This window comes from Gopherus evgoodei, chromosome 2 (genome assembly GCF_007399415.2).
Source record: "Gopherus evgoodei ecotype Sinaloan lineage chromosome 2, rGopEvg1_v1.p, whole genome shotgun sequence".
Classification (NCBI taxonomy): Eukaryota; Metazoa; Chordata; order Testudines; family Testudinidae; genus Gopherus; species Gopherus evgoodei.
In genome coordinates, this window is record NC_044323.1 from 135,646,642 (window position 1) to 135,674,262 (window position 27,621).

Below are 27,621 nucleotides of genomic sequence, written 5' to 3' on the forward strand. Positions count from 1 at the left end.
ATTTATGAAGGGAATTGTGCATAGCATTAAGACTCTCTTAGTGTCCCATATTATGAGAACAAATGGTCTAATGAGTAGCTGGTAAATTCTGTATATGTAAAACCGGAAACATAAAAAAAGTCCACCTGTGGAACACATTGCCGGAGTGAAGAGTCAAACACAAAGGCTGGAAATAATAGGAAGATAGTATTAGGATCAACTATATACAAAGGTACGTATGCCACTGTAAAGGGACATCTTCTGGATGTAAGTGGATCACAACATGTCATCTAAAGGAAAACTTTCCCTCACTTTTACAATTCAAAACTTCTTAGCGTCATATTCATAATGTGAATAATGGTCTTCCTTGGAAGCATTAGTATATTGGTGTGCCTCTACAGTGCCAATTTAAAATTGATGCTTGATTGTGGGTAACAGGGTGAACTTAAAATAATACTCAAAATTGGAGTAGTGTTCAACATTTACAAGCTTGACATGTAGCCCCTAGGTGGGGAGCAAAGTAGAGGGAGAGGAGTAAATAGGAGTAAGCATTATGATGGGTACTACCATGAACAATGACAGGTGCTTTCAGTTTAAACATGGGTCCCTGACCAAAAGAACTGAATCTAAGTTTAACAAAGACAAATGCAAAGTGCTCCACTTAGGAAGGAAAAATCAATTTCACACATACAAAATGGGAAGAGACTGTCTAGGAAGGAATATGGCAGAAAGGGATCTAGGGGTTATAGTGGACCACAAGCTAAATATGAGTCTACAGTGCGATGCTGTTGCAAAAAAGCAAACATGATTCTGGGATGCATTAACAGGTGTGTTGTGAGCAAGACATGAGAAGTCATTCTTCCACTCTACTCAGCGCTGGTTAAGCCTCAACTGGAGTGTTGTTTCCAGTTCTGGGCACTGCATTTCAAGAAAGATGTGGAGAAATTGGAGAGGGTCCAGAGAAGAGCAACAAGAATGATTAAAGGTCTAGAGAACATGATCTATGAAGGAAAGCTGAAAGAATTGGGTTTGTTTAGTTTGGAAAAGGGAAGACTGAGAGGGGACATGATAGCAGTTTTCAGGTATCTAAAAGGGTGTCATCAGGAGGAGGGAGAAAACTTGTTCACCTTAGCTTCTAAGGATAGAACAAGAAGCAATGGGCTTAAACTGCAGCAAGGGAGGTTTAGGTTGGACATTAGGAAAAAGTTCCTAACTGTCAGGGTGGTTAAACACTGGAATAAATTGGTTAGGGAGGTTGTGGAATCCCCATCTCTGGAGATATTTAAGAGTAGGTTAGATAAATGTCTATCAGGGATGGTCTAGACAGTATTTGGTCCTGCCATGAGGGCAGGGGACTGGGCTCGATGACCTCTCGAGGTCCCTTCCAGTTCTAGAATCTATGAATAAGTGTTGCAGTATTAATAGGCAGCAGGTTTATAAAAACAAAAGGAAGTATTTTTTCACACAACACACAGACAACCTGTGGAACTCTTTCCCAGAGGAGGTTGTGAAGGCCAAGACTATAACAGGGTTCAAAAAAGAACTAGATACATTAATGGAGGCTAGGTCCATCAATGGCTATTAGATAGGATGGGTAGGGATGGTGTCCCTAGCCTATGTTTGCCAGAAGCTGGGAATGGGTGACAAGGGATGGATCACTTGATGATTACCTGTTCTGTTCATTCCCTCTGAAGCACTTGGTATCGGCCACTGTTGGAAGACAGAATATTGGGCTAGATGCGCCTTTGGTCCAACCCAGTGTGGCTGTTCTTATGTCAAAACAACCATCAGTTTAACTGTTCTGGTTTTGATAACAATATTCCTACAAGTGAAACAGAAGCTTCTCAGCAGAAGTGCCAGGAACTGGCTCATGGTGGGAGAAATGACTCAGTTCAGTTTCTGTAATAAAATAAAATAAAAAGGTACAGGATATTTCTGTATATCTCAATTGCTAATCTTGCCCACTCAAAAACTTGAAATCTCCTATCTTTAATTTTGCCTTCCGCTTGTATGTTGACGTGTTCATCACTGAAAGTATACAATAAGGACAGGCCATATTATGAAACTCCTCATTGTGCCAAAAAACCCCACACCCTACAAGCTAATCTCAAGGGCGAGATAACTGTCTGGTGGAAACTGGCAGTGTTCCTACAGTGGGATAAAATTGGCCCAGGTGTGTTGGAGGAGCTCTGGGAAAACAGCTCACTAATTTAGTACTACTGCAAAGCTAACAGCCTATTTTACAGGGCTTAGGCAAATTCTTTCTAAACAAGGAGTGGTCTCCAAACTGATTAGTAGTTACAGTATGTTCTCCAGGCAAAGTTCAACTGTGGGCATAAACTAAATTTAAAAAGTATCAATCCTCTGATTCTCAAAACTACATAAATGTTTAACCTTACATGAAAGCACCAAATAATAAAATGCTAACCTTAAGTACACCTATTGCAGTGGTTCCCAAACTTTAACAACCTGTGAACCCCTTTCACTAAAATGTCAAGTCTAGCAAACCCCCTGCTAAGAATGAACATTTTCAGGGATTTTCTCCTTTACTTAAGTATAAATTATAAAAGCTGTGATCTTGGAAATTTATTTTTACCACATCCTTATTACACACTATCATTTATTGCTACAATATTTTTATTACATTATGAAAACAGCAACACTCTTCCAAGATCTCACTTTCGGAGCTTGTAACACTTTGACTAAGCCTGTTATAAGACAAGGCTCCTATGTTTCATCAAGGAGTATCAGATGTGAAACAGCATGAAGGTATTTAAGAAGCCAACTCAAAGAGTTCCTCCTACATAAGCATTCAGGTCTTGAGCAGTCCAGGCAAACAACTTGTTATTCATAATAATTTTAAAAACAATACTAGCTGCCTATTTAATTTTAAAAACAGCAAAAAATATCCACCTCCCTTTCCATTTCTTATAAGAAGTCTTGAAGTTTAAATCTCCTCAGTCTGATAGATATGCTTGCTTTGATCTGCTTAGCTCTTGGAAGTCCAGGAGCTCCGGACTGCTGGCCTGGTGCAGGGCCACACCCAACTGCAGAACGACATAGACACTGAGATCAGCTCTGGGAAGACTCTGCTTAAGGGACTTGCCCCAGCACTCAGGTGTCCACCTCCCATGGAGTGCAGACCCAAAGGTATATTATGAAATTTGCCTCCTCCCTCAATGTGCAGGAAGGTATTCACAGCCTCTTATCTCTTGCCCCCAATTATGAATTGCAAAAACTGGGTTATATTATAAACAAGAAATAGGGTTATTAACTACAAAAGGTGAATTTTAAGTGAATATAAGAGAGAACACACAAAACAAAGCAGATTACTGAGCATATAAAACAAAATACGCAAGCTACACTCAATATACCTAAGAAATAGGTTATAAAATGTAATTTCTAACCCTATTATTATTTTAGGCAGGTTGCAAAGTTTCTGTAGCTTAGAGTTCCAGTTATAGTTCTTTTCAGACTGGACCTCTGTCATAGTCTGGACTCCCCGCTGGCCTTCCCTTCAGTTGTCTTTAGCAGTCTCTCTTCTTGAGAAGACAGGCCATGGAGAGGAGGAGTCCTGTTTGCCTTCCTCCACGCCCTTAAATAAGGTTTACATAAAGTGGGAATCCTTTGTTTCTCAAACTTGACCCCTCTCCCCTTTTAGTGGAAAGTTATAAGAAGTCCAAGAAAATGTTTGGTATCAGGTGACAAGACCATCTGACCTAGTAGTGTCACAGTTATGTCCCAGGACACCTCCCAGGAGGGAGAGAGATTAGTATCTTCACAGTCTTGTTGTTCCTTCCTGATGGCCCATAAAATCTGATGGCCTGTCGTCTGGTGGGTGTCTTCCCAGTACACACCCAGTTGTAATTGTTACTGTGACCAGGATCCTAGTGGGGAGCCAGCCGTGGTCACTCAACTAGGGTGAACTGCAAAGAATGGGGCAGACAATCCCAATAAAGCTGGGGGATATTCCAATACTTAGATTTACCAAGCCAGGATAAAACAGCTTCTTTATTACCTTACTGGTTACTCAGACGTCCAGACAACACAATTTCCTTAAAATGATCCAGCCTCAGGCCTCCATCCAGGTACCCATGTCAAATATAATGAACATTTCTGTACACCTTATTTCATCATATAAAAGAAAAGATTCTACCAATCCCAAAGAATCGGACACATTACCTCTCAGGTTAATTAACATTGCAGATCTTACCCAAATACATGCAATAGCTAATTCTTATTAACTAAACTAAAATTTACTAAAAAACAAAAAAGAGAGAGAGAGTATGGTTAAAAGATCAATATGCATACAGACATGAGTTCAATTCATTTAGGCGCAGATTCATAGCAGAGATGGTGAGCTTTGTAGTTGCAAAGAGTTCTTTTAGAAATAGTTCATAGGTTATAGTCCAATGTCCAAATCTCATATTCAAAGGGTACCAGCATAACCTCAGTCTTGTGACTCATACTTCCCCTGATGAATCCTAAGCAGATCTGAGAAGACAGAATCAGGACCTAAGGATCTTTTATAGTTCACGTTCTCTTTTATAAGGTGTTTTATGTCATTTGGTGTAAAACAGCAGGAAGACCACTGGATCTAGGTCACATGGTATGGCTGAGAGAGAGACTATATAAGGTGAGAACACACCTTAAGTAGTGCTGTCCTTCTGAGCGGCAGCCCGTGAGATGCGTGTTTTGAGAGCCAATGTACCATCAAAAGAGTTTACCTGATCTCCACCCAAGATGCTCCATAGCCATGGTTCATCCAGATTTTATGTTCCTCTTGCCAACCATTCTATAAGTAGTGGGCAATCCAGGAAACAATGTTTCAGTCACACAGCCTGTCTGTGTCCGGAGATCCATCTGCAAGTATAGTAATGTAGGGGAACAATTTCTGTATTTCTGTTCTGGTTGTTAATACCCACATGTCATCTTGAATTCCTGACAACAACAGCTAGGACTTCATCTTGGCTGCCTTTCTTCCCCCTCCTTAGGTATAGTTTTCCGCCCTTTCTAATGAAAGGTGGGAAACAGGGCAACCATGTGACATGTGATCTGCCCAGTAGCAGAAGGGCATATAAGGGTTAGCATGTCTGAGGGAAGGGGCTGCCCACCTGAGTGGCAGAGTGCTGGATCACAGCAGTGTGTTCTACTCAGATGGGTAAGCCAGGGCACTGCGCCTTAGGTTTGTGAGAGGGTTTAACACACTTGCACGCAAGGGTGAGCTGCTAGCTGCCACCCTCTCCTCTGAATCTTACTTGCACCCACGATGAAGCAGGGGAGGAGAAAGAAGAATCACCAGCATCAATCAGAATAACCACCTACCTGTTGCCTGAGGTCCACTTCTCACCCTGCTGAGTCACCTGGTCGGTTTTGGACCTGATCTGCATCATGAGGTCAGGAGGCTCCAGACACAAGCTTCAAGATATGATAGAGACCTTTTAAGTACTCTATACCCCTTAACTGGGACCCATATTGGGTCACAGTCAGTACAGTTATAGTGTTACCTTTACCTATTTACTTACCTGTGTTTATTTACATACCCCATTTACTTGTCTTGTTTTCTAATAAACATACCTGAACTTTACTCCTGCACTCCCTTGTTGGGTTTTATTTTGGGAGATCTTAAACCCCGATGAAAGATGTGAGTAGGGAGACTATAACAGGAGGACTCACTCCTGATCACCTCCTGCTGGTCGTCCAGGAAATTAGCTTGTCCAGCCATTGGAGTCCCCTCTGCAGGCCGGTGTCCCACTAGCTTCCGTGTCCCTCCCAGACCCAGTACCCTGTCATCTGGGGCGCTGCCACCTGGCAGTAACCCCTCAGTCTTAAGAGTCTCCCCTCCCCAGGGAACCCCCACCCACTATCCCCACCTTGCCCCAGTATATGGCTAGGTTGGGTTTGGACCTGCTGCCTTTGCCTCTCCCTGGGATGCCTCTGCAACTCCCAGTACCTATTTGCCTTCTGCTAGGCCGCAGCCTGGGGCTTTCCAGGCTGGAGCTCCCCGGCTCCTCTGCCTTTCCCCAGCCCTGCTTCACTCAAGCACCCTGTCTCTAGCTCCCTGCAGCCAGGCCCATTTCTCTCTACAAACAGAGAGAAACTGCCAAGCTCCTGGCTCCCAGCCTCTTATATAGGGCCAGCTGAGGCCTGATTGGGGCGTGGCCCCGCTGCGGCTACTTCCCCAACCAGCCTAGCAGTTTTTTCCTCTGCCACAGCCCTCTCCCAGGGGGTAACTACCCGGCTACAGAGGCGAATCTCTGAACTGGTCTCCGGCCATCCTAAAACCAGTCAATAGTAACACCATTGTTAGTCACCTATATTTGTAAGGTGTAATTGGGTCCGAGCTCAATGCCCACAGTTCCAAGTTCAACCACTGAGTTATTTGTTGTACTATCTTTCATTTAAAAAATCTTTCTTCAGTTTCATTTCCCCAGGGATCAGTCATCCTTCCAGTGATTCGGAGGTGGAAGTGTCTTACAAGTGATAGATACTGAGTTGGGTCGAGCCATTACCATATATGGCATACCTTTAACATTGCAACTTCCAGCCAAGAAACAGTTTGACAAGTTGGGATTTCCTTGGAAAAGAAAAGATAATTAGGATGACTTTGAAGGAGGTCCATCTTCGGTACTTAGCTATATGAATTAACATAAGGCTTGTTCTGCCACCATTCACAGTACATTTCAAAGAGAGATGAATATCAAGATATCCCGTGTTTACAATTCATTTAAATGTTAGACTGTTCTTTTGATCTCTGAAATATCAGAATACAGCATAGACAGGGATTGTTGATTACATGGTTGACCCTACTCATACATATGTACATACACAAACATTATCTTCCCACTTGTCTTCTGAGGGCTATTTATTTTGCAGGATGTTTAATCCTTTCTGAGCATGCGTCACAGTTACATAGTCCATATTCCTAACTTTAGATACAGAAACAATAGAGGCATACAAATTGGATAATCACATTCAGTAAATCATAACCTTTCTAATGATATCCTCTGTGAGCCATCTTGCATAAAGTACATCTCAGTTATGTCATATCCATATCATAAGCATATTTCCATAAAGAATATGGAGTGTAACTTCACAGAGATATTTCAGTTTAAGTGATTAAGGGCCTAGGCTTTTGGACTAGGAAAATCTAGTTGTCTTTGCTACCATAAGCTTCTAGTTGGCTCTGATAGAAAAACAACCATGAAGACCTACATTTCATGCATTATTAAACTGATCTGCTTGTGTTATGGGGGGAATGCAACTTCTCTCACATTTCACATATATTTGTTCCCCTTTGTCAACCATGCCTTTCAGTTCTCACTAGTTTTGAATTTTTTTCATAAATCTTCAGTGGCCTTCAGGCAGTACAGTGCACTTCTTGGTCAGGCTGCATGCCAACTGAACCCTGTCTTACTTAGCTTGACCAGACATAGAACATGCTAAGTTTACTCCCAAACAGGGGCATGCCCAAGGGGGAGCAAGCAGGGGCATGTCCTCCCCAATAATCATAGGGGGAACAGAACTTCTCTGGTCCCGGGTCGGCAGAGGCAGGAAAGAGCGAGTTCCTGCTGGAATGGGGGGAAGAGTGAGCTCCTCCCGGGTCCAGGGTGGGTGAGTGAAAGGAGAGGGCAGAATGAGTTCCTGCTAGGGTAAGGTGGGGTGTGGGAGGGGAAGGGAAAAGCAAGCTCCTGCCGGGGCCAGAGTGGTGTGGGGGCAGCGAGCTCCTCCCGGGGCTGGGTGGGGAGAGGGGAAAGAGAGCTCATGGGGGGTAGGGTGACCAGATAGTAACTGTGAAAAAACGGGATGGGGTGGAGGGTAATAGGCGCTTATATAAGAGAAAATCCCAACAAATGGAAGTGGAGGTGAGGGGGAATAAACAAGGGGAATCAGACCATAGGAAGAAGGGAAGGGGCATGATAACCTTGCAGTACTGTTCAGAGACTCTTGAATGTCTTGGGGATCTTGTAGACAAGTGAAATTAATGTCTCTCACCACCTCTTAACATGCATGCAGTAATACTCTTAGTTTAGTATCTTACTGATGAGCAGACCAGTGTCAAGACAAGCCTTGTAATATAAACAGAACCATGTACAGAAATTAAGTAAAAAAAAAACCTTCCTACTGCTCTCTGTAGCAGCAGCCTGAGACTACCCTGTGCCAGGCTGCCTGGCTTCTTCCTCAGCAGGAAGTGTGTCCCAGGAACTCTAAGACTGAATTAAGAGTGTACAGCATGTTACTCCTGGGGGAATTCTGCACCAAAAAAATTAAAAATTCTGTGCACAATATTTTAAAATTCTGCAAGTCATAACATTATTTGAGCATTTCTCAAATGTGGCCACCAGGGGCTTTTTTTGCATCTACAGCCTCCTGGGTAGTGATTTGGGGAGGTGGGGGGCAGCTGCTTGTGCAGCCAGTAAGTTCCCTACCTTCCCAGGGGTGGTGAGGCTTAGAATTTGGGCTTCAGGCTGGGGATGGCAGGAAGGCAGGTTCTGGCCGCGAGGGCTTCAGGCTCCAGCCCCCCACTGCTTCCCTCACCAAACCCCTGTCCCCGATCTTCCCTGGCCTTTGTTGCCTCCCCGATCCCCCTTCCACGGCTTAATTCATCCTCAGACTTCCCAGGGCTAAGTCTGCTGTGAAAAGTGATACTTGTATGTCTGTTAATATTGTTCATAGCAGACTTACTAGCTAGCAATAAATAAGTTTAAATGATTTGGACGTGTATATGTGCATATTTATTTGTTTTTCCTGAAGCTAATTAAGTATTTTAGGAAAAACTGGGAGAGTAGCCACCAGCAAGAGTTGGCAGCTGCACTCTGAGGTCACCAAATAATTTGTCCTGAGAACCCCTGACACTATATAATCATGCCGGTTTCAATTATTTTGATAATTTATTTCAAAATACCTGTCAGCAAGTATGTCTGTGACAATACAGACACACACAAAAATTCCGCCAGGAGTAGAAAGTTAAAGAAACTCCTATGACAACCCAGTTCCAGCTTCTCTGCCCCTTCTCCTGCCACCAGAGCCCAGCTGGGGAGCCAGACTCTTGAACCCTCCCCCGAGCCCAGCCATTAGCCTCTGCAGCCCAGACATTCACACATCCTCCAGCCCAGAGGCCAGCTGTGGGGCCTCCCTGGTCCAGACACTCAGATCCCCTACCTCCCATCTGCAGCCCCCGCTGGCCCAGACACTATCCTCCTAGAGGTCAGGGATCCAGAGGGAGAAACAGATGGATGTGGGTCATGAGCTTGCATGGAGTTTCCTGCCTCCTTGATTAAGGGCACGCTGGGAACCCTCCAGTTATCTTTCCCTCCCCCCGGACTTGCCTTCTATTTGCATTCTGGACTCTGCCAGGTACAGTGACCCCTATTGCTGGCCAGCAGCACTGCACCCCATTTCTGTGGGGAAAAAAAGGAAAGTCTGTGCACCCACCCAACATTAATTTCTGCAAAATTCTGCATTGTGCGGTGGTGCAGAATTCCCCCAGAAGTAGCATGTGTAGTGTTCAGTGGCATATTCAAGAAGAGAATAGCTTTCAGATTAACCCGCCTACTGCTGAACTACTGTGAGCCTACATGAAATTCAGTCCTGCTTGTACGTATGTGGGATCATGCAATATCTTGTTAGCATCTCACAAATTTGTTCTCAGATTTCTGCAGGGAAGGCCGATACTGTCAAAGAAAAGAAAGGGGGAGGGCAAGGAAGGGTTAATGAGTATCAAGAGACATGGAGTGTTTGGCTCCATAATCTGGGGAAGTCAAGTGGTGCAGGTGGGGATGTAGTAGGATGGCCTTATTAACCGTTCCCCTTTTAAAACAGGACATTAATTACTATCTTGCAAAAGAGATACTATTCAGGAAGATCTGGACCACCTTGTAAACTGGAGTAAGAGTAATAGGATGAAATACAATAGTGAAAAGTGCAAGGTCATGCACTTAGGGATTAATAATAAGAATTTTAGATATACGTTGGGGACGCATCAGTTGGAAGCAACGGAGGAGGAGAAGGACCTTGGGGTATTGGTCGATAGCAGGATGACTATGAGCCGCCAATGTGATACGGCTGTTAAAAAAGCAAATGCGATTTTAGGATGCATTAGGCGAGGTATTTCCAGCAGGGATAAGGAGGTCTTAGTACCGTTATATAAGGCGCTGGTGAGACCCCATCTGGAATATTGTGTGCAGTTTTGGTGTCCCATGTTCAAGAAGGATGAATTCAAACTGGAACAGGTCCAGAGACGGGCTACTAGGATGATCCGAGGAATGGAAAACCTGCCTTATGAAAGGAGACTCAAAGAGCTTGGCTTGTTTAGCCTGGCCAAAAGAAGGCTGCGGGGGGATATGCTTGTTCTATATAAATATATCAGGGGCGTTAACGTTAGGGAGGGAGAGGAATTATTTAAGTTTAGTTCTAATGTAGGCACGAGGACGAATGGGTACAAACTGGATATTAGGAAGTTTAGACTTGAAATTAGACGAAGGTTTCTAACCATTAGGGGAGTGAAGTTTTGGAACAGCCTTCCGAGGGAAGTAGTGGGGGCAAAAGACTTATCTGGCTTCAAGACTAAGCTTGATAAATATATGGAGGGGATGTTATGATAGGATAGTTTAATTTGGGCAATTGATCTTGGATTATCACCAGATAAGTCTGCTCAATGGTCTGCGGGGAGATGTTGGATGGGATGGGAACTGAGTTACTGCAGAAAATTCCTTCTTGGGTGCTGGCTGGTGAGTCTTGCCCACATGCTCAGGGTTTAGCTGATCGCCATATTTGGGGTCGGGAAGGAATTTTCCTCCAGGGCAGATTGGCAGGGGCCCTGGAGGTTTTTCGCCTTCCTCTGCAGCGTGGGGCATGGGTCGCTTGCTGGTGGATTCTCTGCAGTTTGAGGTCTTCAAACTAGTTTTGAGGATTTCAATAACTCAGTCCTGGATTAGGGGTTGTATAAAAGTGGATGGGTAGGGTTCTGTGGCCTGCCTTGTGCAGGAGGTCAGACTAGATGATCATATTGGTCCCTTCTGACCTATGAGTCTATGAGTCTATGAGTCTAAAATGTACTTGAACATATTCTTTGAGTATGCTAAAATGAATAAAAATATATTAACTTTTCATAAAGGTGAAGTTGCAGCAGCTCCAGCAACACACATAGGAATCCTTGGCATTTTTGTGTGTAAGAAATATGAGTCTGCCTCAAATTCAGAGAGCAGCCTCCTGAAAAAAATGTGAGGGTCTGGCATGTCTTACAACATCCATCATTAATTCTCTAGTTCTTGTGATTAAAACTTTATTCCTGGTGGGTGTCCAGTCCTGTATTAATTGCTGTGCCCCTGGATCCCAATTACCTGATTTTTGGCTTTCATTTAAGGTTTATCTGGGGTCAGATCATCCCTGGTCAGGAGAGATAGAAGCCCCAGTTAGGAGGCAGCTGTTGCTTGTACCTCTGACTGTCTCAGAATCCAGTCCAAATGATGCTGTATCTGGTCTCCTTTCCCCTCCAACAGCTATTCTGCCTCTTAGTTTCCCCATCCTTAGAGAGGCTTTTCTTGTACATGCCTTTGGTTCCTAGGGGAGATCATTTCTAAAGCTGGCTGACCAACTGTGACAGGTTCGGTCACATAAACCCCCTTGAGGCTGTCATCTGACATGCTGGAATTACCTCTGAGCCCATTTTCCACGGCCAGCTTGGGACTCCAGAACCCTGCCTTGTTGAGCCAGACACGCCAGTCTGCTGCAACACATACCCAGGTCTGATCCATGCCCCCAAAGCTGCAGACTCAGCACCCACCATTTTTTCCCCATGGGTGCGCCAGCCCTGGAGAACCCACAGAGTTGGCACCTATGCATGCATATCAACATTTTTCTCACAGGGAAACAAAGTTAAAGATGACACTGTGGCTGCAAGTGAATTGGCCTATGTCTTTCATGAAGTGAAGCACAACTGCAGCTTTTTGTCAATGACTGTGATAGCAAATTATCTACATACTCTTCTGCTGTGGCAAATAAAATGAAGCTGAAAGGAACAAAAATCAAAAGTCTAGTTGAGAATGTGTTTTCTTTGGAAACAGCAGTATAAAAGCTAAAAGAAAGGTTCTCCCTTTGCAGTTGCTACTTATGCTTCAAATGAAGGAAGCCGGAAGTTTTTTCCTTCAGCTACTTGGTGTTTGTTTTTTAATATCGGAAGAGATATAAACAACATCCTTTCGGATTTTTATGAAGAACTAGATGAGACATCGGAGTTGATTTCAGGAGGCATAATTAATGCCATAAATGAGCTTGGGTTGGACCTGAAAAATGTCAGTGCTTGTGGAGTCAATAAAGCTTCTGTGAATTATGGTAAGAACTGTTCTGTGTTTGTTGAACTCAAAGCTGTGCAACCACTGAAGATCCAAGCTAACTGCAACTGTTATGTTTTAAACAATGCAGCAAAAAACTGCATGAAACCCTCAGCTTTGGCATGGAAGGTTTGGTTTTGAAGATTTTCAATGAGTTTTCATGCAGTGCAAAAAAAATTGAACGTCTCAAATCCTGCTTTGAATTTGTGGAGCAAGAGTATCAGAAAGTACTTTTGCACGTGCCCATTCGCTGGTTAATCCTCTTTACTACAGCTGAAAGTCTTCTGTTGAACTTCTTTTTCTTCTTTCATATGGCTGCTGGAGAACAGCAACTACAGTTTCACTTGAAGTTAATTGCGTCAAATGGCTACATCAGGAGTGGCAGAATTTATTGCAGTAATGCCTCCTTCATATATATAAATTGGACTGTAGGTGGTGATATGTTCCATGGTCTGTCATGGAGAGCCACACTCACACACTGGGGAGTCCTTGATTTTCCATTTTGTGCATTAGATGTCTGCATCTACCATGGTTAGTTCAGAGTAGACCAAGAAGACCATGGATTGTCAAACCCAGGCACCTTCTGCACGGGATCCGGCATAAGGTGCTTATTTTTTAAGTCTTGTTTAGCCCAATCTGCTTTCCAAGCCTCCTTCTGATCACAGCCTGATTGCATGAGGCTAAGCTAATGTTCCCAGAAAGGTTTGCGGGACATAGGATGTTGAGGGGTGGGGCATTGTCAAGGTCTTGGTGGATAAGAAGACATCTGTTTTCCTGGATTCGCTGAGCTTTGCAGAGTGCTGCAGCAGTTCAGCATATCCTGTCCTAACATTGCGGGGGAACAATATTAGACAGAACAGGTAGCCATGGTGTTGGAGTCAACTTAAGGGCACTGCATCGCTGTACTCAGTTGCGTGTCAACAAGTCACATGTGGCTGCATCCGATCCTTACCTGTGCACAATATTCAGCTACCGAATATAAGTGCTATTGCAGATGTTCACAACACTAATGCCAATGCACCCCAGGTTGTACCTGTTAGTTTATGGATTATGTCGAATCTTATTTTTATCTTTGTAGCTACCTTCTCAAGGTTTTCATGGAAGGTAAGGGTGTGGTCAAGTTTCACTCTGAGGTATGTTGGGATGTAATTATGTTGCACATTTTTACCACACAAAGCTACTTTCAGTGTGCTTTAGGCACTCTGATTATTAAGATAAAATGCACTTACTATTATTTTTTCCAGGGTTTGGTTTGAGCCTCCATTTCCAGAAGTATTGTTCTATACTTCAGAGTCCCTCCATTAATGCTTTCTCAATGTCATGCAGGCTTAGTACTTGGATTGGTATCGCAAGATCATCTGCATATCCAAATTTTCATGATTTAGTTAGAGGCATGCCCAGGGCCGTCCTTAGGATTTATGGGGCCCTACGCAGTATTATTAAACTGGTGCCCCTATGCCGGATGGCAGCCCAAGCTCACAGCCTGGTGGGGGAGGGGGAGGAGGGACTTGACAGCAAAGGATAATGAGATGCCCGGCCTGCCTCATCGTGGCGGAGAGTCACAGTTCCCCGCAGAGACTTCCATGCCCTCTCCCTCATGCAGAATGGACATGAAGAAAGTACCTAATTAAAAGCACTAAAATTTGGGAATGAAAAATGTCAGTCACAGGTTTTTTGATATGCCCTGAAGTTTGTCAGGGATTTATTTGCAAAAACTTCATAGTAAGGGTGAGTCAGCTGTCCTGCTGAATACAACATTACATATAATGGAATATATGATGCAGCTTTTCTCTGTTTTACATTTTCTTAATCAGTATTTCTAAGCTGAATTTATATTTTAAATGTACTCAAATCTTAAGCCAGCATTCCAGATTACTACATATTTAACTCACTGAAACAAAGACATTCTTTTAAATTAATCAGAAAGGTTTAGTGTGTTCATAACAATGTTCATTGCTTTTAGAAAAAGGGAACAGTAATTTACTTTGTGTGATCTCCATAACAAGAGACATGGTTATGAAATTTCACCAACTTAAAAAAAATATGTTTCCAAAGATTTTAGGTATAACAAGGATTTTGTCTTACTAAGGTACTGATTTTGCTGGAGGGTTCTTTTAAAACTAGTTCGTCGGATAGTCAGAAGTAAAGAAAGGGAAACTCTTTGCCCAGCTATCTGGAAAGGAAGGACTGTTGTCCCTTTAAGGGCTCTCTTCAGTGGGGAGTGGGGGGAGAGGTGGTGAAGGGATGGACAGAAAGGACACAGGAAGACTTGGAAGCACTTTTTTTTTTAACTATAGTAATTAAAATGTGTATTTTAGATAAGGGAGGTCTTTTGAAGGATTTATTTAAAAAACTGTATGTCTGAAGATCCACACATTTAAGGCTAAAGATGATTGTGCATCTAAAACTCTATGCAAGCATTTTTTAGAAATGTGATTTTATAATCTTCACCAGCTCACTAATGAAATATTTTTAAAGCAAATTTTAAACTAAGGTCCTGTAGACTGACATGTTCTGTGTAAATATTACATTAATGCACAACTGTTTTTGTCAGTAAAGTCAGAAACTGACAGTATAAAATTTGGGCATAAGCTTTCGTGGACATCTGATGAAATGGGTTCTAGTCCACAAAAGCTTATGCCCAAATAATTTGTTAGTCTTTGAGGTGACACAAGGACTCGTCCTTGTTTTTGCTGATACAGACTAACAGGATTACCACTCTGAAACCTGTCATTATATACCTTGGGGTTGGCAAATGCCTGTTAAATGGCTTTATTACCCCTTGAATGTCTCTTTAACAGTTTCAATGTTGTGCTAATAGGTCTGACAGGCTGGAGGTTTTTTCACTTTTAACTACTAGATTCCCTCCCAAGGAAGACTCACCAGGCTAGAGCAGCCATCTGTGGGAGCCTACAGGAAGGGTCAGAACAGGGATAGGAAAAAAAGCGGGTGGACACTAAGACCCAGTGGTGCCCCAAATTTTCAGGTGCCCTACGCAGCTGCCTATGTTGCCTATGCCTAAGGACGGCCCTGGGCATGCCACTTAGGTACATATTTAAAAGGGTTGGTGCGAGTACAGAGTCTTGTAGTAACCCATTTATGGTACAGAGTGAGCTGATCTTATTACCCAGGTACACCCAGAGGCGTCTGTCAGCATGGTCCATGGCAGGCGAAGTGTTTGGTAGCAAAGTATAATTTTTGCAAGTTTCAGCATCAGGCCCTTAATCCATACAGTGTCATACACAGATGACATGTCGACAAATATTGTGTCAGTCTTTATTTTTTTCTGATAGCCAGCCTCAATGTGATTTGTGAGTGCCATAACTTGGTTGGAACAACTACGATTTGGCTGGAAGCCAGCCTGTTCAACAGGGATACTTGGCTCAGTAAAAGGGTGTATTATTTTGAGGATGATATATTCAGGAAGTTTATAGATTATGCATAGTAGAGAAATTGGCCTATAGCTTCCTGCTTAATTAGAGGGCTTCCCAGACTTCAGAATGGCAATTATCATTGCTTCACACCATATTTCAGGGATCTGTACTGTCCTGAAGGTAGCAGAGTACAATGTTGCTAGCCACTGGAATCGTTTGATGATAGAAGAGTGTATCAACAATTCTACTGGACACTTGCATCAATCCCCAGAGAACCTTCCAGTGTCAGCATTGAGGAAGTAAAAGAAGGACTTGGCATGATAAAAAAAGGAACGGCTACAGACCCTGATGGTATTCTGCCAGAATTCCTCCTATGTTGAACTGGTAAGCTATCAAAGTGTACTTCTTGGATCTTGAGGAATCGGACTGTGACAGGTTGATCTGGAGATTGATCAGGAGCATGAGTTAAATGATAAGTTGACACTTCCTGAATAAATTTATTTTGTTTGCATTCTGCCATGGCCATCTTTCAGAAGCAGGGCCGGCTCCAGGCACCAGCATTCCAAGCTGGTGCTTGGGGTGGCAATCTGCAGGATGTGACAGTCCCTGTTGTTTTGCCACCAAGCAGCGCACCAAATTGCCGCTGCAGACGGCGGGGGCAGTCCGTGTGCCGTTAGGGCGGCACGTGCGTTTCCGCGGTGGCGGCAATTCGTCAGCAACTTCTGTGTTTAGCTGTCCGCGGCGGCTTCACCTAAACATAGAAGCTGCCGCCGAATTGCCACAGCCGAGGAAATGCGCCTGCCGCTCTACGGGCACACGGACTGCCCCCGCCGTCCGTGGTGGCAATTTGGTGTGCTGCTTAGGGCGGCGAAAACTGTAGAGCCGGCCCTGTTCAGAAGTCAATATCCATTCTTGAAAAGGATTCTACGAATGCCACAGAACTTTTTGATCTGATGTTGGATGTCAGAAGCCAGCTGATTGACAAAGCAAAGGATGAGTTTTTCGGTTATCAGGTGAACAGAGCTTTGCCACACTTGCCAAGGGAAGCCCAGGAAAAGTTCAGAAATGAAGCAAAGACTATGGACAGTTGAGCAGTAGCTTATCTGGAGAAATGGTTTTCTTTCAAAGACTTTCCATTTAAGTCATTTTCATGGCTAAATTTCAAGGAAGTGCCAGCATTTGATGACTTAATGAAGCTGCAAGACCTTTTGAAATTGAGTGCTGCTACTGTCATGGATGAGGATGATTTCTACAGGGAGTTCTGTCTCTTAAGTACTGGTGTCCCAGCTCTAATGGAAGATGACATTCTTGCTGGACCTGCTGATAAGTGGCATGCATTTTTCAGAACTGTGGAAGCCCCAAATGTCTTGAAAATTGTTCAGCATGTGTTTTCCATTCCATGCAATAATGCATTCATGGGGCAAATTTTCAGTTTGATGGGAAACCTCTGAACTGATTAGAGGAATTGCCTAGGTGTTGAAGAGGTCAAAAGAGAGCTTTGCATAGATGCAATCTTAGCTATTCCTGTCTGGAATTCTACAATGTTGCTGTTAAATATAAATGTCTGGAAATGGCAAAATCAAATGACAAATACAAATTCAAGAAATAAACTCACTGGATTTTCTTCATTTATAAAGTTCCAAAACATTCACATTCACATATATAATTAAAATACAAAAACAATACAGTTTGGGAAATTAATAATCTCAACAGAGATGGACAACACAAACAGCTTTGAGAAATATGATCAAGGGAAGAAAATGATGTTCTTAATCTTATCTATATGTGCAATGGAGCTAGACACTACAAGTGACTGGGGGATGGGTGTTACAGTTACTTGTCAAGGGGGTCTGGCTGCATTCGCCCGCATTTCAAAGTTGGTGGGGGGGGGGCGGAAAGTGATGAATTCTGCCCTTTGCCCTGGGAGGGGGCGTCAGGCCCAGGACTCATCCCTTGCTCTGCTCAGACATTTCCCACAGCAGTAGAAGGCTGCTGGCCTCTCCCTTCCCCGGCGGAGAGGCTGATCCCGCCTCCCCTATAGGCGGCTGGGGAAGATATTTTTGGGATGCGGAGGCTGAGCCTGCCCCACACGCAGCCCCCAGCAGCAGCTGCGTTCCCGCGGAGCAGGGCCCTGCGCCTACCCGGCACTGCGGCTCTGGCGCCACCTGGTGGGCGCACGGCACGCAAGCGGCCCCTCCCCGTCCGAGGGACAGAGCCGGGGGCGGGGGAGTCTGCGCCCCTCCAGCCGGAGCCACGCGCCGCCAGGGCTCGCTGCGGGGTTTCTCTCCCCGGGCACGGGGGCGTCCCGGTGCCTCTCGCACGCGGGGAACCCCAGCCTCGCGCAGCCCCGCGCTCGCCCCCGCGGGCAGCCAATGAGAAGCCGCCTCAGCAGCGGGAGCCGCCCAGTGCCGAGCAGAGCCGGAGATCGCCGAGGCTTCCCCTCCGATCTCTCCCCGTTTTCCTTGCGCCCTTGTGCCCTGGGCGGGGATTCTCTTCCCTGATCCCCTCTCCCCCGCCCACCCCACTTGAAAACCAAGATGGAGGATGGTGGCTGCTGCGGATACTACCACTGCTATTGCAGCTGCTGCTCCTGATCCCTGAAGAGGCTGCAACACCCGTTTCCCCTTCCACCAGCTTCCTGCTGCACTGATTGCAACCCCCCTCCATGCACCCCACTCCCTTCCTCCTGCAATTGTCCCTGCTTCTGCTCCCCCTGTCTCTTGCCCGCATGCATTGAATCTGTGCGTTCACACACAGCCCCCTAGGTGGCTGCTGGGGGATGAAGGGGGGACTCCCGTAGAGCTGCAATTGAACGCATACCTTCATGTTCTTCTATTTATTGTTGCCACCGGCAGCCACCCCCATCTCGGTGCATTACTCTGCTGCCTGGATTTCCGCGTTGGCTGTTGCTAAAAGGTGAAGCCGGGACCTGAAGACAAAACATAGACACACCTTCCTCTTCCCAGGCACCAGCGGGGGAGCAGTGAGTGGATCAGGGTGGTGGTGGTGGGATCTTGTCTGGAAGAGCAGCCACTGCACGCAGCAGCCATGAGCAGCTCCACTACCACCACCTCCACGACTAGCAGCAGCAACGCCGGGGAAGGGGCTGAGGAGGCGGCCAAAGACTCTGCAGACATCGCGGCGTTTTTTCGATCCGGTGAGTGTACTTGTTTCCTTGGGACAGGAGAGATTTTGATGGGGGATGGGGAAGGCGGACTAGGAGGCCAAGATTTGCACCAGCTTGGAGGAGGTGGTGAAAAGTCTCTTTTCTCTTTCCTCCCCCCAAGAGGGAGTGGGAGCAATTCGCCGCTTTGGAGCTGGCTTTGTGAGAAATGTAAACTGGTAGCTTATTGGGGGAGGCTTTTCTTTCCCTCCCTAAGAAAGCAACTCTCTATGAATCTCTTGTATTTATCGTCGTGTATCTAGGGGAAGGGGTGTAAGAGATCTACAGATTCGTTGGTCTGTACAGGATTGCATACATTTTACGGTATCCATTTTTATACATGAGTGCAATCTAGAGTATTCGGATGTCTCTTTTTAAGGGGACGGTTGTGTGCTCCCTATTATTAAGGTATACGTCAGTGTAAATGGCAGAGCTTACTATGGAGCATGTCACAGGGAGAAATCTGAATTGCAGCCTTTGTCATAGATAACTGTTAAAGAATGTCAAGAAAAAAAAAGCTTCTACTCCAACCCCCATGAATAAAAAGGAGGGGACTATCCATACACAACTGTCGCTACAGTAAGTTATGACCTTTGACTATGACCATGCTGCTTCACTTCACTCGGATATTGGAAAATAATTACAGGGGTGATATCGCAGTCACTAATGGTGAACTAACAAACCTCAGGCGGCATACTAGTCACTTACAAAAGTTGGGACACAATCAGAAATAAATGTTTATCTGAAATTGTGGAGACCGGCCTAATTTAATAAGCATTAAGGCCATGTTTCTGTGATGTAGCAAACTGTGGCTCCACTGGTGACAGGTGTAAGTATTTATGACGTTAGGAAGAAAACACATGTCACTTGGAAGCAGAACCTTAAAGTAGCATTTGACGCCAGACACGAAAGGACTTCCTACCATGGCCAGCTGAGGGGTTAACCCCCTCATCGTATTTCACTGCTGAACTTTTAGGTCGGGAGAAAGCCCCTCCCCTCCCCAACAGCCCCCAAATGGACGGGAAGGGCATAGAAGCAGTTCATGGATTTAAGGGGGGAAAAGGAGGCACTTTCGAGGCTCTTGCTAACGTAAAGGTTAAATTTGCACGTAATGGGGTGATGTTTGCCATGTATGTAGGGTGTGGATGGCACTACTATAAATAGCAATGCAACTCCAGTCCTTGTGTGTCTGGGCTGCATTTCTAGACGGTGATTAGGAAGAGGGGAAATTTCAAAACCGTGTATGCAGCGGGAAGTAAAAACGTTGAGGGATTTCCCTGCCTGCACGAAGAAGGAGCAGTGGAAGGAGCCGGGCTGCTGCTGCTGCTCCTCGTGTGTTGCTAGCTTGCGCTGAGCTGGAAAGTCTCTCTGGGGAGGGGAAAAACCAGGGGAGCTTGTTGACAGGCTGCTGGGATAAAAATGGAGTCCGCCTCTTCCCCCCTCAGTATCTCCCCTCGGTACCTAGTCAGTTGCACTCCAGGGAGCTGCAGAATAATGCTCGTTCTGTGGCGCAAGCTGTGATGTGGCGATGGCAGCTTTGATGCCGGAGGCGTTAAGTCCCCAGCAATAGAGGCTACGCCTCGGAAGGGATTGGTGCCCCCGGGGGGGGGGGGCACCCACCACATGCCTGCTGCGGCTACCGCTGGGGACGGCGGAGAGGGAAGGGCTGCCTGCTGACTACAAGGCAAATGAATAAACAGTGGCGGAGGCTCCCAGTGTAACACCCCTCCCCAGATCCTGCGCGACGGCAGGGATGAGGCTCCGGCTGTGATTACTCTCCCCCAGAACATCAGCTGCAGCTCCCCTCTTCCGGGGAGTTCCTCCCTCCCTCCCTCCCTCATCATGCCCCAGCTAACAGGCCCGGGGAGGAGATAGCGAGGACATCAGCCTTGGTTACTTGTTTCATTTGGATGTCTACAAAAGAAGTGGGCTGGAAAGGAAAATGCAGACTCACCGCTGGAAAGATGAAGGGGAGTCCGGGTTAGGTGTGTAAAAATTCGGCTTTATCTGTGGTACATCTAAGCAAATGCCATGAGGGGGTTGGGATGTATATGTGTGTGAATACTCAGCACTCGGTAAAGAATTGGTTCTTTCCCTTTGATACGGTTGTGGGGGAGGAGGTGCAGTTTGAAAGAGACCTTATATTTGCTCTAGAGATTTGCATGGATGGGCGATGTAAATAGTGATGTTGAGTCTTATCAGGGGTATTTGTTCTGAGCCTATTTCTAAAAGAGCCACAAGTTGACCAGTGCACAAATACCTGAAAAGTCGATGAGGATAATAGCATTTGTGCAGAGTGAGTTTTCGTGTGAGAATGAGACTATCCTCTTGCTCATTGTGTTAGGCAGGCTTCTACAATGACAGCAAAATTATACATGCTTTTTGACAGCCAAAGTGGAAATCCATTCGTGTGCCCACAGTGAGGCACACTTCATGTGATAGATAGCTTTTGCAGTATGGAATGTTGACAGCCGTAGAAGTAGTCAGCTGTACTAGATGGCCTGTGGCAAATTTTCCCCAGTTACTGAAAATGACAGCATTGATAGTCTTACTCCACTAGACAAACGAAAAGGACCAAATATTCTATTTGGTGTAACAAACCCAAAGGATCTCGCTTGTTTGTAAGCTCGTCAACAAAGTATGTGTGTTGGTGTACTACTACTGATGTCTTGAATTGGATTCAAATGCAACTGAAACTAATGTTTTGAGCATCCTTCTGTTTACTTGTGGCAAAGAAATTAATATGTATTGGCTTTTTAACTTTGTTTACCCATGACCCTGCTGGGGATGGGGGACAGAGTGTATATGTGTGTATTCCCGTACTTCCATTTTTACCTCATGCTCCAGGTCACAGTTTCGTTCTCCTGGCAAAGTAGAAAAAAAATCTCGTCAAAGCATGTCAGTGCTGCCCATTATTGGACAGAGACAAGTTGGGGGTGAGGTGGGAGAGAATTCATTCTTAAAGTGTAATAACATACAGGCCAGGGTGATGCTGTGGCCAATCAATAAGCAAAATGCTTAAAGGATGTTGCTTAGGTTTAGGCATGAAGTTCATTGCGCATGTCATAGAAAATGAAATATTCATTTTCCCCAAACTTTGCAAATAAGTGTCAGCAACACTGTAGCTGCTGTAGTAACAAAAGGGCTGAATGCGTGAATGCAATTATTAAAATTGGCCTGGAGCAGCGGTGGGTGGGAACCATGATTGGCTGGACCTGTGGACGGGGCAGGTAAACAAACTGGTCCAGCTGCTAAGGGCTTTCCCTGCACAAGCGGTGTCCCAAGTGTGGGAAACACTGGCTTAGAGGACTGTAAACAGGGAGCAATGCATTTTAAAAGAAACTATTCCCAAGAATATTGTGCCCATCTTAATTTAAAGTGGTCCATTTTGTGCTGTTGTGTAGCACAGAAGTGGCAAAGCTTTTCTGCAGTCCAGTTTTTAAGCTAAATCTTATCTTAAAAATAGGCATATTACTTTGAAAGAAATAACACAGGAACAGAAAAATTTTCATCAGTAAACTTAAAGATGTATGATTTAATGGAGACTGATTCTCTCTACTCAGTTTAACTTTGTAAAGATCCAAATTCTGTTCTTGCTTAAATGGCACAAATTTGGGGCTGTGATGGCCAGAAGGACTAATGTGATCCTGGGCTGCATAAACAGGAATCTTAGGTAGTAGAGAGATTATTTTACCTCTGTATTTGGCACTGCAGTGACCGCTACTGGAAGAGTGTGTCCAGTTCTAGTGTCCACAACTCAGGAAGGATGTTGATAAATTAGAGGGGTTCAGAGAAGAGCCACAAGAAAGATAGACTCAAGGAGACCAATCTATTTAGTTTAACAAAGAGCAGATTAAGGGGTGACTTGATTACTGTCCATAAGTACCTACATGGGAAACAAATATATAATAATGGGCTCTAGAAAGGTATAACATAATCCAGTGGCTTGTAGTTAGTTGAAGCTAGACAAATTCAGACTGGAAGTAAGGTGTACATTGACCATTGGAGCAACACACTTAAGTTTGTGGATTCTCCCTCACTGATAGTTTTTTCAGTCAAGATTGGATGAGTTTCACAAAGATGTGCTCTAGGAATTATTTTGGGGGAAATTCTCTGGCCTTTGTTATACAGTAGGTCAGATTAGATGATCACTGTGGTCCCTTCTGGCCTTGGAATCTATGAATTGAAGTTATAGTGTGAAGAATTTTGGTGTCTTGGCTGGAACTTAAATGCGAATGAATGTATCCACAAAAAAGAAACATGAATTGGTAAGTGATCAGTATAGGAGGTGGCACACACAAAAGAATATGAAATGTTACTCTGGGAAATTAAAAAAATGGAAAAATCTATCTTGAATTAAAGTTATGAGAACCTCAGACAGTGTGAGTTGGGTGGTCTGAATATGAGGATGTCATTGAACACTGAATCAGTTGCAAATTTAGTGTCTGTATCTTGTTACTTGAGGAAATTGCTTTACTGGACATATCACCTTGGTGACTACCAAGATGACTAGTCAAACTCTTGAGCAACAGGAAACAGTATTTGTACTTTTCTGCCTAGGAAATGACTTTGTGTTGATTGAGAATCTTAAAATGCAATATTAAACGGCTGTCTCTAATAATACAATTCAGCTGAGTTATAGAAGTTGCAGAACTGGGGAGAGTATTAGATGACCTCTGTTAAATATGCAGCGTGGTGAGCCCAATTAACATAGTCTAGCAATTGTAAAGCTTTGTGAGAGACGTGGTTATAAACAACTATAAATGTTAAATGTAACACTTGCAAGAACTGTTGACGTGTACCAACATATTTCTAAGGACACAACATTTTTTGTTCTCCATATCGTTAACATAAAATACTTTATTTGGCATGGAAGTGTTGATTTAATATAGTATTGATAGACTTTTTCATTTATACTTAAAATACAATCAATGAATCTGGCAAAATTATGTGATATAAACCTGTGGGTGCTTAGGGGCTGGAGTGGAGGACAAGTTGCAATGCTTTATTTTGGCTTTAGCTATGTTGAAGGGATTGTGTTTCTGAAGGTGTGGTCTATAATACACCACTGCAAAAATATTTAATAAATCACTGATGTGAATGGAATGGACAAAGTGTAGATGTGTGGTGAAGATAATGAACAGGTGGGGAGTAGTGACTGTCATATATTTATTTTTTGGTGGGTGCCTGGGAGTAGGTCCTCCATGTGAAAGGATATATGGAATAAGTCATTAGTTTGAAGAATTTTTGATTGGAAGTGTAGGGGGAACATGGTGTTGCTATGTGCCAATGAAATTCAAGTGTCTCTGGTTAGTGTCTTTGCCATCCTGCAGTTTTTTCTGTGAGCTGGGAACACTGGGCTCTAGGATGTGTGTTTGCCCATCTCCATCTATGGCGGGAGGAGGGGGAAACCTTATTTGTAAAAGGCAGACTTTATTTAACATTTCAGTGTTCCCATTATAGTTCAAGCTACTTTTGGAAAGGTCATATTGTAAAATGTAGTTGATGCCTTTCAGGAAAGAGACTTTGGAGTAGAAAATGTACTTAAGCCATTAGTGGAGAAAGAAGCTAGTTGAGGCAAAGACTGAAATATTTCTGTGACAAATGTTAATCTAAAAAACTTTGGTAGCTACAACTCCTGCATTTTGCATTAGAACTTCTCGATCAGTACGCCGCAGCAAGACTTGCTGGAAACAGCATATGTTGGTTTAAGGCTCTTATTTAAATGATTTTTATTGAGATGAGGCAGGGTCCTGTTAGCTTCATTTTCAGAAATCCAACACTAAAGAATTAAATTACAAAAAGTGTGTCAAGTTTCTCCTTAAACTCGTGAACAGAGAACATCGGACTTGTATATGCTAAAAATGCTGCAGTGGCCCCAGCTGCATCTATGCGATGGCGGCGCTACTGTGGCGCTTCAGTGTAGACACTGCCAATCCCTGAAAAGCAGGTGCAAGGTCAATAGAGGTTACATTGGCTTAACAACGTGACTCAGGGGTGTGGATTTTTCACACCTCTGAGTGAAGTAGATGGATCAACCTAACATTTTGGTATAAACCAGACCATATTCTTTACCCTTGCATTCAGTCTCAATCATAATTAGACAAAGGATGTGAATACCATTGGATAACCGTTTAAGACAAAGTTATAATGGAGGAACTAGCTAACCATTAAACTTCCAGAATGTACATGGAATTCCAAGTATTCAACCATTAATAAAAATCAGAAAGAGCACTGCAACACAAGTAGCGTTTACATGTAGGCTGATGGAATAAAATTCTGAGCAATAGAGGATTAATGTTTGAATTATTTGGCGGGGGGGGAGGGTAAAAGAATCATGATAAAGTAGTCCTGTTTGCTTAACCTCTGCCAAAGTTGTGTGGGTCTATGCAGTGATGTGTATACTGGAAGCGACATGCATAACTTTACTAAGTTGGTGAGCATTGACCCCTTTTATTAAATATTAAGGCAGTGATAGAAACCGAGATGTGCAGTGGATTTTTTTCCCAAAAGAACTAAGATAAATCAATTCCTAATAAAGAGCTTCCACCTGTGGTTAACGTCATAGGCCATTTTGCATTTAATTTTTAATAGTGTTTGAAATAGGACTGCATCAGTAAAAGTAAGTTCTTGTGCTCATTGAATAATCAAGGCTTTAGGTGAATGTCCAGAATGCTGAACTCTGTTTCTGAAAAACCTTTTGGCTAATGCTGTCAAGAAGTTGGTTCGTATCACTGAGTACTTTAGTTGTGAGTGTCCAGAGCAATAGATGAATTGTTAGGCTATATGATGGATTGAAGAAGTGATACAAGAAATGACATTTAATTACTCCCCAAGAAGCCTAATGAAATAGGTAAAGTTAATCAAAATAGTGTAATAAGGATAATACTCTTTGGTTATCTACATCAGTGGTTCTCAACCAAGAGTATATGTATCCCTGGGGGTATGCAGAGGTCTTTCAGGGGGTACATCAACTCATTTAAATATTTTCCTAGCTTTAGAACAGGCTACATAAAAAGCAAAGTCAATACAAACTAAAATTTCATGCTGACAATGGCTTGTTTATACTGCACTATATACGGTACACTGAAATATAAGTACAATACTTTTATTCCAGTTGATTTATTTTATAATTACATGGTAAAATGAGAAAATGAGCAGTTTTTCAATAATAGAGTGCTGTGGCACTTTTGTATTCTTGTGTCTGATTTTGTAAGCAAGTAATTTTTAAGTGAGGTGAAACATGGGGGTACTCAGGACAAATCAGACTCCTGAAAGAGATACAGTAGTCTGGAAAGGTTGAGAGCCACTGGTCTACTTAATGTATCCTGTAGCTAGCTATCTAATATCAACTATTTAAAAGGTAATAACTACATACAGGGCTAGCCAACATGAAGATGGAGATGTTTGTCCAGGTTGTTCTGAGCTAATAGTGAGAGCTTCCTAGTTACAACAGTTCAATGACTAGTGAGAATTCTGCTTCCAACGGAAGAAAAGACTGATAACAAAAGGAAAGGGGGTGTTGAGATATCCATAATACTTATGGACGTAGAGTTTTGAGGGCAAGAGTGAATCTACGGACTTGGATTTGCCAGGTATGTACTTGTTTCAGCCGAAAGGTGGCTTACAGTATTTGTGCCAATAATCTTTGTTCTGAGTAGCTGAGACCATTCAGTACTAATATGTACAGTTCAACATGAAAAAGAACGGAAATAACTTAAAAGTTATCGCTGTCTTGAACTTATCCACTTCAGCTAGGTCAGCACTTGACAGAATCATCCGAGAAGGCATTCCCTATTTTCTGCTGCTGGAGTTCAGAGGTAAGTGCGCCTTTAGCCCTTTTCAGTCTCTCTAGGCACCCCTTTCAGTGCTGGAGACTTACCTGTGCTAGGGCTTTCAACGCAGTGCATCAGAGTGTCTTGGAGCCTGGGCTTCAGCTTGACCCAAAATGTCTACACAGCAATTTTTAACCCTGTAGTCTGAGCCTCCCAAGTCAGTTGACCCAGGCTCTGAGACTTGGTGCTGTGGGTTTTTTGTTGCAGCGTAGACTTACTGTAAGGCTGCAAAGGAACTCCAAAGATGATTTTTCCACTCACGACAATTGGTATAGTAAACTTTTATTGTGCATTTGGTTGCATGGACTACTTGGCATGACAGACCAAAACCAGACAAACAGAGGTTTAGAGACACCCAGAGCATAGGGATGCATCTCTGACCATCTTGGCAAATAGCCACTGATGGACCTATCATCCATGAACTTATCTAATTCTTTTTTGAACCCAGTTATACTTTTGGTCTTCATTACATTTCCTGGCCATGAGTTCCACAGGTTGACTGTGCATTGTGTGAAGAAATACTTCCTTTTGTTTGTTTTAAACCTGCTGCCTATTAATTTCATTGGGTGATCCCTGGTTGGTGTGTTATGTGAAGGGGTGAATAATGCTTCCTTATCTGCTTTCTCCACACCATTTTATAGATCTCAACCATATTCTCATTGGTCGTCTGTTTTCCAGGCTGAACAGTTTGTCTTTGTAATCTCTCTTCACGTGGAAGCTGTTCCACACCTCTAATAATTTTTTGTTGCCCTTCTCTATACTTTTTCTAATTCTTTGAGAGATAATGACTAGAACCGAATGCAATGTTCAAAGTATGGGTGTACCAAGGATTTATATAGTGACATTATATTTTTGTCTTATCTGTCCCTTTCCTAATGGTTCCTAACATTATGTTCTTTTTTGACTGCTAGTGCACGTTGAGAAGATGTTTTTAGAGA

At 43.7% G+C, this 27,621-nt stretch overlaps 1 protein-coding gene and 1 long non-coding RNA gene across 2 annotated transcripts in view; one reads left to right on the forward strand and one right to left on the reverse strand.

Annotated features, from left to right (window-relative positions):
* Positions 1–4,431: 4,431 nt before the first annotated feature.
* LOC115646170 lies at positions 4,432–18,582 on the reverse strand. The gene is made up of 4 exons (XR_003998957.1): positions 18,506–18,582; positions 6,506–6,556; positions 5,305–5,397; positions 4,432–4,842 (listed from the first exon to the last, which is right to left on the reverse strand). It is a non-coding gene; the product is annotated as an uncharacterized LOC115646170 (long non-coding RNA).
* Positions 18,133–27,621, forward strand: part of TRIO (trio Rho guanine nucleotide exchange factor) — a 458,240-nt gene continuing 448,751 nt past the window's right edge. The window contains 1 exon segment of the mRNA XM_030551719.1: positions 18,133–18,842. Coding sequence (XP_030407579.1) covers positions 18,734–18,842 — 109 coding nt within the window. The 5' untranslated portion in view covers positions 18,133–18,733.